The sequence below is a fragment of the Hyalella azteca genome, unplaced genomic scaffold (genome assembly GCF_000764305.2).
Source record: "Hyalella azteca isolate HAZT.00-mixed unplaced genomic scaffold, Hazt_2.0.2 contig5628, whole genome shotgun sequence".
Classification (NCBI taxonomy): Eukaryota; Metazoa; Arthropoda; class Malacostraca; order Amphipoda; family Hyalellidae; genus Hyalella; species Hyalella azteca.
Window position 1 is genome coordinate 56,045 of NW_025935811.1, and position 13,430 is coordinate 69,474.

The 13,430-nt window shown below is 37.5% G+C and overlaps 1 protein-coding gene across 1 annotated transcript in view; it reads right to left on the reverse strand.

The window, feature by feature from the left end:
- Positions 1-3,106: 3,106 nt before the first annotated feature.
- LOC108682020 (potassium/sodium hyperpolarization-activated cyclic nucleotide-gated channel 3-like) overlaps positions 3,107-13,430 on the reverse strand; it is a 37,341-nt gene continuing 27,017 nt past the window's right edge. The window contains exons 10-13 of the mRNA XM_047880577.1: positions 10,445-10,591; positions 6,395-6,512; positions 3,711-3,987; positions 3,107-3,526 (exon numbers count right to left, since the gene is read on the reverse strand). Of these exons, the coding sequence (XP_047736533.1) occupies positions 3,184-3,526; positions 3,711-3,987; positions 6,395-6,512; positions 10,445-10,591 (885 nt within the window). The 3' untranslated portion in view covers positions 3,107-3,183. The remainder of the gene's footprint in view (positions 3,527-3,710; positions 3,988-6,394; positions 6,513-10,444; positions 10,592-13,430) is intronic.

Below are 13,430 nucleotides of genomic sequence, written 5' to 3' on the forward strand. Positions count from 1 at the left end.
ACCAGCAACAAGCTTTGGTTCGTAACAAGCCGCACGAAGCTCTAGACATTATTTGTTGTATTCTAAGCAGCGCAGCAAGGAAGCTTATAAAGTTTTTGTTAATTACAGGAACGCTACGACACGTGCGTTGATTCTGGAACGATGCAATGAAGTGAAGACTTCTGTGCACTACGGGTGTTATGAACTGTGCGACATCCTTTCAACACCACGGGGTGATATTTAGGTCTGCATATCGCTCAATTCAGAGCCTCGCATCGTTCCAAAGTCAATACAAGGGTTCATCAATAGTTACAGTATGTATCACGAGTGACTGTATGCAACGCAAGTGATGTATGTATCACGAGCGACAGTATGCAATGTATCACGAGTGACTGAATGCATCACGAGTGACAGTATGTATCACGAGTGACAGTATGTATCACGAGTACAGATGATGACCACGGCCAGAGTCCTACCACACATGGACATCGATTATTGCGCGGGTGGAGTATTCGTAGAAATATCAGCTGAGCAAGAAGCCTAGTGAGGCAGAGGAAGCGTCGGTGGGGCAGTCAGTCCTTGTACATTTCAGAAAGCTAGACGGTGAGTGGAGTCACTGTGCATCACACGCAGTGATGTCACAGCTATAGGAGGTGTCAAGTTATCGCAGGTGGACAGATTAGAACAATAATAATAAAGGTATTATATCAACGGCCTGTCACTGGATATTGATGCTAAGCTGTGGTCCGTGAACCTTGACTATACAGTTATCATCAAATTTCAATGCACTATATTCTTGTGTTAAAAAATACGAATCAATTTCCACTGCAGGGAGCCAGTGGAATTCTCTAAAATTTAAATTTAAAAATTATTAATACATTAATATATTGATTTTTTTCAACTTCCTTTGGTCGATAATAAATAAAAGTTTTTGTATCCAAACCTCCTCGTTAAGACCATCCCGTAGATTATGCGGTGAACCTCAAGATGAGCGTTTCCATGTCATGATTATACACTGATAATTCATCATACACAAATATCATGAAGCAAATTTCAATGTCAAGATGAAGTGAAATTTTTTGTTCCTAATGTATTTTGTACCTATCTGGAAGATGACTTAAAACGAGTTTGAACCATAACAACCTCTAAGATATATTCACAGTTAAATATTATGAAGATAGTATTCATTGTAATATTCTCAAGACACATTATAAATGAAAAGTATTCGAAGGATGCCAATCCATTCCGACCATATGAAAAATACTACATAAGATTAGAATAAAAATTTTCAGATTTAAAAACGACTTCCTTGCCCAGCGATTGAACTGTTAACACTAAATATAAATACAACTAGTCCATACGGTGCGCTAAACCTCGCTGGCTACGTTCAGATTGAACGTAATGAAGTTGTCACATGGTCGAACAATCATCAGTAAATAACTCGCATATTTATGATAGATATTAATGACTAGTTAAACTCGTGTGCACGAATGGTTCAGCAATTATCCTTTTATCTGTTCAGCAATGGATCAACTTATATTAATAACAAAAAAAGTACTTTCATAGGTCAATGGCTGTACACAGATTATGAATGAGGCACGCACATGGATCAGGTATGGAGTGAATAAATGCATGTAATTTTCTTATAAAATTCAGTGTCAGTCAAGTCGGTAAAAAGGAAAGATATTGTGTGTCGGAGTTGCTTACTTGGATGCAACACAATTAATGTCAATGTAAAAAAAAGCGTACGATACTTCCCGGTAAATTTCGTCCACATAAGACGAAAATAATGTTGGATGCGTAACTCATTTTCGAGCGCAAATCATCCGTCTATTTCCTTTCTTTTTGGACTCCCATGTCGGACGGACATTCGAAGCGTGAGACCTACTATAATTATTACAACACATGTCACGAATATTCAGAAATAATCGTATTCTCGGAGTATAATTTTCCCATCGATGGAGTCGTTGGTAGCAAGTTAATACCCTAATTCTGATACACGAAGCATTTAAATCGGGCCCCAACAATAATCACAGTTGATAGTTCAGTAAAGATTAACATCGCCTAGTCGTAGAGAAGTCTTTATAAAAGTTACAACACGCAATCAACTCTTCTGGGAACACTCATACAAAAGTTATAGGCCACGCTCTCAGTACAGTTTAGTATGTACATGTGTTTGCAGAAGAATGTGAGTTTTCTTATCCATAAAATTTCGTGAAATTTCATAAAACCATTAGATAATAACTTGTGTTACTTCTGGATTCTATACAATTATTGCCATGCTGCCGATACTATTCCAAAAGCTCGATCCACTTGGTTTCAATTGGTGCGGCTTGCTAATGGTTGAAGATTTCGAGAGCTTGTCGCGAGATAATAGATCGGAATATGTATCCTCAGGTCCAATTTCGACCTTCAGGCGTTTCTACTTAATCAAAGGAGCAATCTACGTAGTGCTGGAGATTTCTACTCGCTGCGAAACTCTTATTTACAAACAATTATTGTTCTCTGCTTAAGTCTTGCTAACTAAGAGTCTCTATCGAAGTTTCTAACGTGGTAAGACACAGGAGAGATGTCACTGAAAGATATTTTCACGTCTGGCTGACTAGAAGTAGAAGAGGGCTCTTTAGATGAATGGGGGAGAATCATAGGCTCACTCGGTTTAAGGTTAGTTGAAAAAGATGAAGACGGAATTTCAGTGGACAGACTACGAAATGGATAGCTAGGACGCTTCGCCACCGAAGTCATTAATCTGCTTTGAAAACCTTTGCCGTTTTGACTGTTCGAATCCGAGTCTTGTCGGACAGAGGCGCTCCTGGAAGCCATAACTTGGCCGTGGGGCATCTCGCTCAGTGAAATGCGTCTTTGGAAACGAGGTTCGCTGACAGACATTTTCTTTAGTGGCAGCGCGTCGCTGGGAGATATTTTGCGTTTGGTCTGTGAGCCCGAACGACTGACTCTTCGTTGATAAAGAGAATCGTGAGACGATGGCTTTTGGTTGGAAGAGAAGTCACATATGGACGCCGTCTTCAAGTGCTCCTGGGCGCTTGGAGAAATTTTAACTTCAGGTACATTACCATCAATTATTTCTAAAGCCGTATCAGAACCTGGAAGCTCATCAGTATTTTCGACTTCAGGCTTGACTAGAGAACAAAACAAATCCGCCGTAGCCCCGAGCAAGAGCAGGGCATGGGCGGGAGCCACCTGCTATTGAAATGAAGGGTTTTTATTGAACGTGTCGGATTTGTGGAAAGAAGGACGATTCCTATTTAAGGGAGGGCAATCTTGGGCGAAAGTGAGGGCAAAGTTGTTGTCACTCCTTGGTCTTGGTAAGTGACCCTTCGCCAACGCCTTTCCTATTGAGCCAAGATCCAGCATATTTTGATGCCTCTGGTGGTTGACGGACTCGTCGGAACTGCTGTTGTCTTCGCACTGTTCGGTGGCCGCCACTGACGCGAGGGCAGTCACGATGGCATTCACGGTCTTGCCGTCATTCGTCATCTCGTCGCGGTTGCTCACGATTGACGGGTTCTTACCAATTTTGTTCAATCTGCAGGAATTAACGCAAAAATTACCTAACCATATTAGATAGCGCCTAGCTATTTTAAACTGAATTTGGACATAACTTTTAAATATTCAACGTAAATCTGTTGTAGCATTGAAGGAAAACCTTTACAGACAATGCTTGCTTGGAATGTTGTACTCACATGGTGAAGAATTAATAATAAACATACCTCTCGGCAGCCACGCTCTCCATGGTTTGTCTCATGAGAGGATACGAGTCGAGAACACTGTTGAAGTGCTCAACGCTCAGGCTGAAGAGATTGCAGTAAGTTTCAGCTCGAACAGAGGCCGTTCGTCGAGCGTTCGTAAGGAGACAAATCTCGCCGAAATACGAACCATCGCTGAGGGAAGTTGCCACTTCACCATTTGACATGACTATATCAACAATGCCTTCTTGAATGAAAAACATCTTGTGGCCAATAGTTCCCTCCTTAATGATGATGTCGCCTGAGGAAAGAACAATCATTGGTTCCCTAGAATATTGTTCTGCCAACAAGACAATGATAAAAAATATCCGGAGTGAGTCTCTCACGATTCTCTCGAGAAATTATCTGGAAATTGCCCATCTTTAATGAGTTTGTTAACTCTCATGGGCAATTATGGGTCTGAATATATGAACGTAACATGATTGACAGTTCTGCAGGGCAATATTCATACATTTCATGCAGATGAATGAGTTCAGCGCCAGAAATTGAGAGACAAAAGTTACTACAGAGAAGTTAATAAAAGTTAATGATTATATGATGTTTGAAATTCTAGGCAAGAAGTCATAATCGAGGTCGCAAGATTATTCACAGTAAAAGATAATTAAATGCAGAGAAATAAATATCATGCTGCGTTCAGATCAAGAAATTCTTATTTGCATGCAGTATTGAAATTGAAACTTAAGTAGAAGTATAGTAATAGAGATTTTATTTCAACAAAAATTTATTGAATGGATTTATTGATATTCAATTATTGAATTAGATTATTTATCCGTACCTGTCTCGTGACATTCTATCATAGTCTTAACAAAAAATATGAATAACACTCACCTAGGCTACGCAATATAGAAGAAATTTAAAAAAACGAAGAGATTCACTTTTAGCTACAAATTTTGAGCTACACGTAACAGTTCACTAGTTGCTACTCATAGGAGACACCGATACTAGCGCCACTTAGAAAGAGCGGGCGAAGGTTGAACAACTTTACTAGACTCATAATTAGGGTGCAAGAAAAATACGACAGCAAGGGCTGAGTAAAAACATTAATTAGGGATCTATCATTGAATGTATGATGCAAAAAATTTTGTCCTTGAATGGGATGTAGCTCTAACGACAGGTCGATCATGATTCTGAGAACGATTTGAGCTTTAGAATGGTAAGGAAATCTTTCTCGGCAAATTGGTGTATGAAATATTTTCCGCATTCTTCTTCAAAAGATATTAACTTCAAACCCGAAATATTTCATTATAAACTACATCTTTTCTTTAGTATGGATCCCTAATGTTGTGTAGCTGGTTGAGTACGAATTGGAAAAAATTAGACATAGGGATCCATTATATACTTCATTATGGTAGCGTAAAGATAACGATGTTTAGGATCGATTTTTGTACGCCGCCAAGAGTCTAGTACAGTTAATTAATGGAAAAGGTTTGAACTTGTTAGTTGAATAGCACTAAAATATGCACAGTCTCACAATGCACATAGCGATAGCCTCTCTGGGAAGTAAATTAAGATGTTGAGAGATATCAATGCTCAACTTTCTATATTTTAATAAGAAGGGAAAACATGATGATAAATTAAATGTAATAAAAAATGTTAACTTGTGATATTTAATAGAGTTGCTCTATATTTAACATTAGATATTAATCTGAAGCGGTGAAATGTTGAGCAAAAACTTGAATGAATAGGTACACATTGGAATTTCACACATTATATGATAAAAAAAAGCTCTACGGACGGACTTTCCAATGATATACCCTAGCAACAAACATGGGAAACACTGCCTCCACTCATTAGCACAAACCTCATATTGACATCGAACACACATCATATAACACAGTTAAATCCAAATCTACCGCAGCAGCGTTTGTTTCAGCAATATACCATGGCATCTAGAACAATCACTAGAAATTATAGGGTTCGGGCGGCTGAATGACAGGAAGTTTTACGTGTTATCCAAATGTCCATTTCTAATTTGTAGCTACAGCTGCAGGTACATCTGCACGGTCCATGACTTCCTGTATAGACTTCTACTCTACCTGGCTGGTAAACTTCATATCTCAGCTTGGTGACCACGTCCGTGACAAATCTCGCGTCAGCATGGGCAAAAAAAGGCACGGACGCTACAAGTGCCCTGCAGTTGAAGTTTATCACATCCTGAGAGATCATTGGAAGGGTATTGGTATTATTAATGATTGTGATAATGAGTTATGCGAAGGTGCGATCATAACACATAATAAATGCTGTCGGGTTGGAGCTCTCCCTGCATGGCCACCTGCGCGACTACGCTGTGGGGAAAAGTTATGAGTTATCGATGGTGCATGAGGCAGAAAGTGTAATGGAATGTTTGGAATGTGAAAGGAATTATCTCAAAATTCATGTTTGTGGCAAAACATTCGATACTTTTGATTATTTTGTTTGAAGTTTTGGTAATTTTTTGATAAATTAAGTGTTTGTGTTTGTGAATATCCGTTGGCCTAACCGTTAAACGCGAATTAAAAGCAGTGAGGTGATATGCAATAATAGAGGCGCTGAAGAGGAAAGACCTAACCAACCCACAAGAAGGCTTCGAGTAAACGTTTAGTGACTGAAATCAAGAAGATATGATGAAAGGAGATGCGGTGAAAAGACGGTTGTGCACTTCCACCAACCTGGCAGGAAGACTTCGTATTTAAGTTTGGTGACCACTTCTGAGACGAAGCCATGATCTGCATTTGCAAAAAATGGTACGGATGCCACTAGTGACCGGCAGTTGAAATTGATTACGTCCTGTGGTACAAAATAACAAATGAAATTACACACTAACACATTTCCCATCCTTGAAATTATTGAAGTAACATCGCTGAGAACTGCAAATTCGTACGGAATACGGTAATGACTTCCTTCACTGCTAGGAGTACGCTGTAGGACTCCACTATTGACAAAGATTAACTGAAACTTAAGTCATGAAAGTAATTCTAGTATTCATACTTGTTATCAATCATTCTTCTTACTGAAAGTGGTCGATCACTTCTTTTAGCCTATTGTGTTTCGTGTTTCATTTCTAGAGTAACCTGTAAAATTCAGACAATTGTTTGTGAAAATGACATTACAGGAAAAAATTGTAAGCATGAAATGAGAATAACTTGAATGATGACTATGATTTTTTAACACGTGATTGAATGGGTGACTGCATCATAATTTTTTGCGGTCACTTACGCGTGCAAATATAGTTCATGTGTACTAAAAACCGATGATGTGAAAATATCTTCTTAATAATACAAAAGCATCTGAAAGGAAATCACTTGAATGGAATACAGCTCATGTCACCAGAAATCATTAACAGAATAAAAAAGCATAATCTATTGGAATAAATCATGTAGTTAATAGTTGATATCATTTAGGTGAGCGAATAATGACATTCAAAGCTCGGCGCTCTGTTGTGACTAGTATAATAAAAGTCGGAGAAAGACTCCCGTAGAGAAAATGAGAGAGGCAGCGACAGGCAAAAGCGAAAATCGTGCAGACGAAAGTGCTAGACGAAATTATACGAATGAAAATAAAAATTAAAAGAGATGCTGGTTTAGAGGGAAGACCACATCTTTCATTTTGTGCGAGTCCTACCAAAAACAAAATCTCTTGACCACCCGAAAAATAATTTATGTTATAAATGTGAGTGAACAGCAACAATCCTCTTAGCTGTACTGTCTCAGATGATGAAATATAATATCGAATTTCCATTTCGCTGTTTTATTCTAATCAACTTATTATTCCGAACGGAATACAATGCTTTGAAATAAAAATTGCTTGTAATACGGCCGGTTGAAATGTTCTTTCCCACGGGAAAAGCTTACTGGCTAAGCTTACTATATTTCGTTCTCTTTGAAGAGGAACCAAGTTGTATTGTGAACCATGATATCATAATCGTGTCACCTCTTTAGCTCTACACTCGTACATATTTTTATCTAATGAAATTCAAACAAGTTTTAATGCATTGAAAAGGTTAACGCTATCTATTTCTGCCAGTTTTACGCTGCACAATTGGTTTTGGTTTTCGGTTGTAGCAGGTAGAATATAACAGATTTCCAATTCAGCTCAGTAAAATGTATTGCAGAAACACTTGGTCGAATGTAGTTTATTAAATTTTTATTTAAATTTTTTATTTAAATTTTTCCACTCTTGCTCTACTGGTTAAATCTAATTGAGAAAAAACAGTAATTTAGTTCGAGTTTATGAAAAAAATTAGATTTTATGATAAAAGATGATCATAGGTCACAATAAAATTCATCGTGACATTTATTTGGAACCCTCAGAAACAAGAATCAGTCATTTTCGCATTAAGATAAATCTTGGAGTGAAAACGCGCATCTTTCGCTTGTCAACATTTTAACAACAAATTCACACAATAAATCGCATGAATGTTCGCGAAACTTAAAGGCTTTGATTGCCTATATGATAGCGTCTAGTGCCTAGAGATTTTTACAGATGATATTACCAGTAAGCAGACGTATCTTTCATAATGGATTGTCTCAAATTCGTATTTGCATTGTAAAAATGTCTATGAAATGTTAAATTACGTGGTCTAACTCGTGTGAATACGGAATATTTAAATTTATAAGTTTTTGAGTCATAATGCTACTCCAAGTTCCATAAAAAATCCTAATCAGTATCGTAACCTTCGCATATGAAATACCGAATAAGCATCGATTATATTTTTGCCTCGATCAACACTTAGATCAAAGTTTGGAGTTAGAATCATCAAAAATATTATTTTAAATTCAATAAGCCGATGATTAGGGATAGTCATTCCGGCTACGCAAATGCTACCAGCATGGAGGTGAATTCAGGGTTTTATTTCCGCAATGATATTATTAGGATTTTTCTTATATCATTCATTTCATTTGGCAATTTGTGTGTAAATATTTATTTTAAGAAATTTATCCGCAATAAATGACATCTTCTCAATTAGGTGACATCCTCGGGTGGGTCCAAAAAATTGAATAAACTAGTCCTATAAGCGCCATTTATTGCTAAACCGATCGAATGTCCTCGAAGCGTCAGTCCCATGTAATAGCGTCGGAGCTGCTAGCATTGCAAAGCTGTTCTCAGAAAAATAAAAGACTCATCGTCCAAGTATTGACACGCTTTTGTAACCAAAAACATGAACAGAGAGCGGTCGTAACACTGATACGCCCTCTAGTCAGACCAAACTGGGTCAAGATGACCTACACAAGCGCCCTTTAAGTCAGGCCGAAGTGGGTCAAGATGACCTACGTAAGCGCAAAAAGTGTCACTGTTAGGACAATGTCTCATTCATTTGCTGAGTGTATACACCTGAGCAGCTGGATGAGCAAGAGAGGGACAATATAAGATGGCCTAATATGTAGATTGATTCATCAGAGAACATTGAGTGCATGAGTAATTTAACTGGAGAAAACTTGAAGTTCAACATATTAATTTTTCTTGAGTGGGTCGTTTCGCAACTGGTGCATGTTGGTTTTGTAACTGGTGCATGTTGGTTTCGTAACTGGTGCATGTTGGTTTCGTAACTGGTGCATGTTGGTTTCGTAACTGGTGCGTGTTGGTTTCGTAACTGGTGCATGTTGGTTTCGTAACTGGTGCATGTTGGTTTCGTAACTGGTGCATGTTGGTTTCGATCCGAACCGGTGCTTGTTGGTTTCGTAACTAGTGCATGTTAGTACCGTAACTATAAGTGCCCGTAAATTGTCTTCAGCGGTCGAAAACTCATTCGCTAACCCGGCTTATAATTTTTTTCTGCGTCAGAAATTTTTTAGCCATCCATGTGAACGAAATATCCGGCGATCTCTATGCATAATATTAATCGATGATAATTTTTTCAAAGGAAGAAGTCTCATCCAAATGCCCCTCCTCTTGATCCAAGTAATTAACAGCTCAGGCACGCTCTATATTTGATTATGTTATAGCATCTGTCATTGACACTTTTGTAATATTTCAAAACATTTACCTCCTCAAAAATTAATGATATTCAGGATTTAAGCGTAAAATTCAATGATCAGTCAATATATCCCCATTTAGCATTTGTTACAACTTAAATACATGGAAATTAGTTTGTAAATAAATTTTGAACACCTAAAAATGAGCGGAGTCCCAAACGTTTTTCAGGCTCAGGAAATGAGATTATTGTAGGAATAAGAAATAAGCCACTAATTTGTTCACATGAATTTTCAAGAGTTCATTTCTTGGTTCTTGTTCGTTCAATCTTGATAGAATAAAACTTCCTCAGGTGCCTCATGCATGTTATTTCATGCAGCCGTGAGTCTTGGCGGGAGCTCGTAACAAGATATCACAAAAAAATCATTTTCATTACACGCCTAAGTTCATGCTAAAGTTTTTTTTACACTCAAAAAATTTTGAATTTCGAGCTCTGCTTTAACAATTTCAAGTCCCAGACAAAGAAGAAAATTATTATGAGACAACGAGTGCGGATCATCTGCTTAAGCAGAGAAAAAACCTAATTATTAAAAAATTGCAACTACTGATAAATGTAAGAATGCACACATCAAGACACGGACACGACACACATTGGAACACGACAAGTCATTCCCCACATTCAGATGATCACTTGGAAGTCATTAGCTTTGCAGGAAAAACAGATACCGATATGACCAAGAGATCCTACTCCAGATCAAGCGCGTCCTACACCGGGTTCTAGTAAGCAGAATATACTAAAGAATACTCACTTCTCTGAGCTTCTCGGACAGTTCTCCGAGTATCATCTCCTCGTCGAAGAACTTCCCCTGATATCGGTGCTCGAAATACTCGGTGATGCGACTGCGCAGCTCCCGAGGCAGCTTTCGATACGCCATGTACTCCTCCACTTGCTTCAGCTGCCGACAAACACAAACGCACATGGTGAAGAAATATGTGACATTTATTCTTTATATCATCTGAAATAGCTTAAATTAAGTTATTTCGTTATATTAACTGCAATAGTTCAAATCAGCTTGATATTCAGGTAAATGGTCCCTAGTTTAAAATTTTAGCTGTGTTATAGCCGCTGATGTGCTGGGTAATCTACCCGAGACACATTGGGTATCAAAAATTATCCAGTTGGTAAAGCAAATAAGCTTGTTAGAAGTAATTTGATCAGATTATGCGAGTAAAAATTGAAAAATTTGACGGAAACATAGCATTAGACCAAAATTAGGAACAAGAAAGGAATTCAGTGATATAAAGGCCGGAGGTCAAGATTTTTTAAGAAAAATTTGTTGAACTTATAGACCCTAACCTAATTGTTTCTCCCAACGCTTCCGATGATATGATTTTGAAAAAATTTTATATCATACCAAATAGAATTATAGGTCACGGGGGAACGAATCAGCATTAGAAGACACCAAATGCATATCGCCTACAAAAATAATTTCTAATGGCACACAAAGCGGCGTTAAGAGTTAAATTTTGCAGGGACTTGCCCGAGTGTTTTAGGTAGCACAGCCTCACTAATAACATTTAGAGCTGCACACCAAGTTTGTTATTAATCAAGTTTATTCATGAAGCTTTAAAAACTCATAATTTACATTCTATTGGTAATTAAATAGATGTAAGATGTAGATGTTTCAGCAGTGGCCTTAACTAAGGGATAAATTTGCTAGGAACCTAAAGGTATAGCGTCACCTAAAGGATATTGGTAAAGGATGTACTCTCATAAGCGAAGTCATGACATTATTGATCAACCACAACCTCCATTGAATATCGTCGTCGATGAGTAGCTGACATTGCTGGTTAGTTACAATATGAGTCGCGTTTCTTCCAGAACGCTAGCTGGAAGAAACTCATGTGCTCTGGTCTTGTTATAGCCTCACATACAAACTCGAGCGAATTAAATAAGAGTTAATCAGTGAATTAGATGAGATTGAAAACCTTTATTTGAATGTTAGATTACAGCAGCATTATTGGCGACGGCTTGCAGTGGAGCTTTGGTATCAACGATGTAGAGCTTCATTTACTGCCTAGACTGCCTTTAACTCAACTTTACTAGGCAAACAGTCAGGGACTAGATCTACTTGAAACCTAATAAATACTTAATTACGATAATTAGTGATTCTCGACCTAGAAGTTTATGAAGACGTCATTAGTACTATGTTGAGATAACAGAAGGTTAACTAATATAAGCGTTTTGCTAATTTCAATAAAATGGCTTTCTTCTCGAATTATTACAAAATCATTGTAAAAATGAGCTGGAAAATATATTACTATATTATTTTGTTATTATGTTTGAGATACTTTTTTGTTTAATATGACATTTTATCGAGCGAGTTAGCACATTAATTTTTTGAAAGTTACAGTGCATTGAGTTTGCATTTATCAATTTGAAAGCAAATTTAGGATAGTTATATTCAAAATGACAAGCTTTTATAAACACAGTTACTGTACGTCGTTCATTTTAAAAGCGCTGAGTAATTGCAAAATTTTCAGGGCTGAGCATCTGATGGGAATCGCTATTTGAAGTTCGAGAAGGTGTGTCAAAATGTTAGAATGCTTAACGAGTTACAGAAATATTTCTTACATAAGATTGTTATACATGAAATGAAACTATTCTAATGACGATCATCAAAGTAGATGTTTCTAAGTAGCAAATAGCTTATATTGATCTCCTTCAGGGTCTGCTTTGAGTTGTTAGAAATCATGAAATTTTTGTAAACGTCGTCAGATTTTCATCTAATCTTAGGCAATGAATTAGAATGCGAATTTGAAATGAATAATGTATTTTTCGCGTAATTATCATGTTTATACTGTGTATGTCGGTGGACTGATCTATTCAATCATTGCTATGATATACCGTTGGCAGCCTGTCACCGAGGTCATAAATTTTGTTGCCAAGTTGCGTAGGAAGAGCGTAAGTGCTTGACCACGTGTTGACGGATATACTAAGCAAAGTCAATATTAATCGTACTCTGAATCGTAAGAAGGCTTGAAAAAGAGAGTCGCCGTCAATCACAAAAAGGGCAGTTTAATGTCAGCAGATGTATAACCCGTCTTTGAAACAATAAGCACCTATATCCTAGCAACAAGAGTTCCCATCGTTGGACTATGCAAAAGTTAAGTAATTAAGAGGGATTCTTGAAGCCTAACATGAGTTATTTATACCGATGACGCGCACAAAAAAACCCGTCTGCATGTATCACTAGTTTATATTCTTAATTATTCAACTAATTCAAGTGCTTAGTTGGATAGTGCTATCAAGAAATTAAATCGAACACTCATACTGCACTATCGTTGGTTATTCAAAGAATTTAATTTCCATCACTTCTTCCTGACACAGCCGGCGAGTATAAGCGGTAAGTGGTATGCAATAAAAGTCATCAGTGATTTGTACCGACATTAAGTTTGGTTTATTTCGTTATTCAGATAGAAGTTCAAAGATTAATTACTTCTATGTTTCTTGAGAACAAAGGATGCATTTACCAGCAAAAGCTCGACAAGGAAGAAAAAGAACGATGATGACAAACACACACAAAGGAATCTGCCAGAGCCTACGGAGGCGGATTTTGTGATGACCGAACAAGATGCATTAAGGAGAGCTTTTATAGTTCTCTAATTTAGTGGTCTAGGGCTGTCTCTAGAAGCAACAGGGTTGTTGACTTTGGAGCTAGAGATTACATTTTAAACGACTCAAGCTGCAGCACGGATGGATGTTTTTGGATAAAACATACCTCAATGAACTCA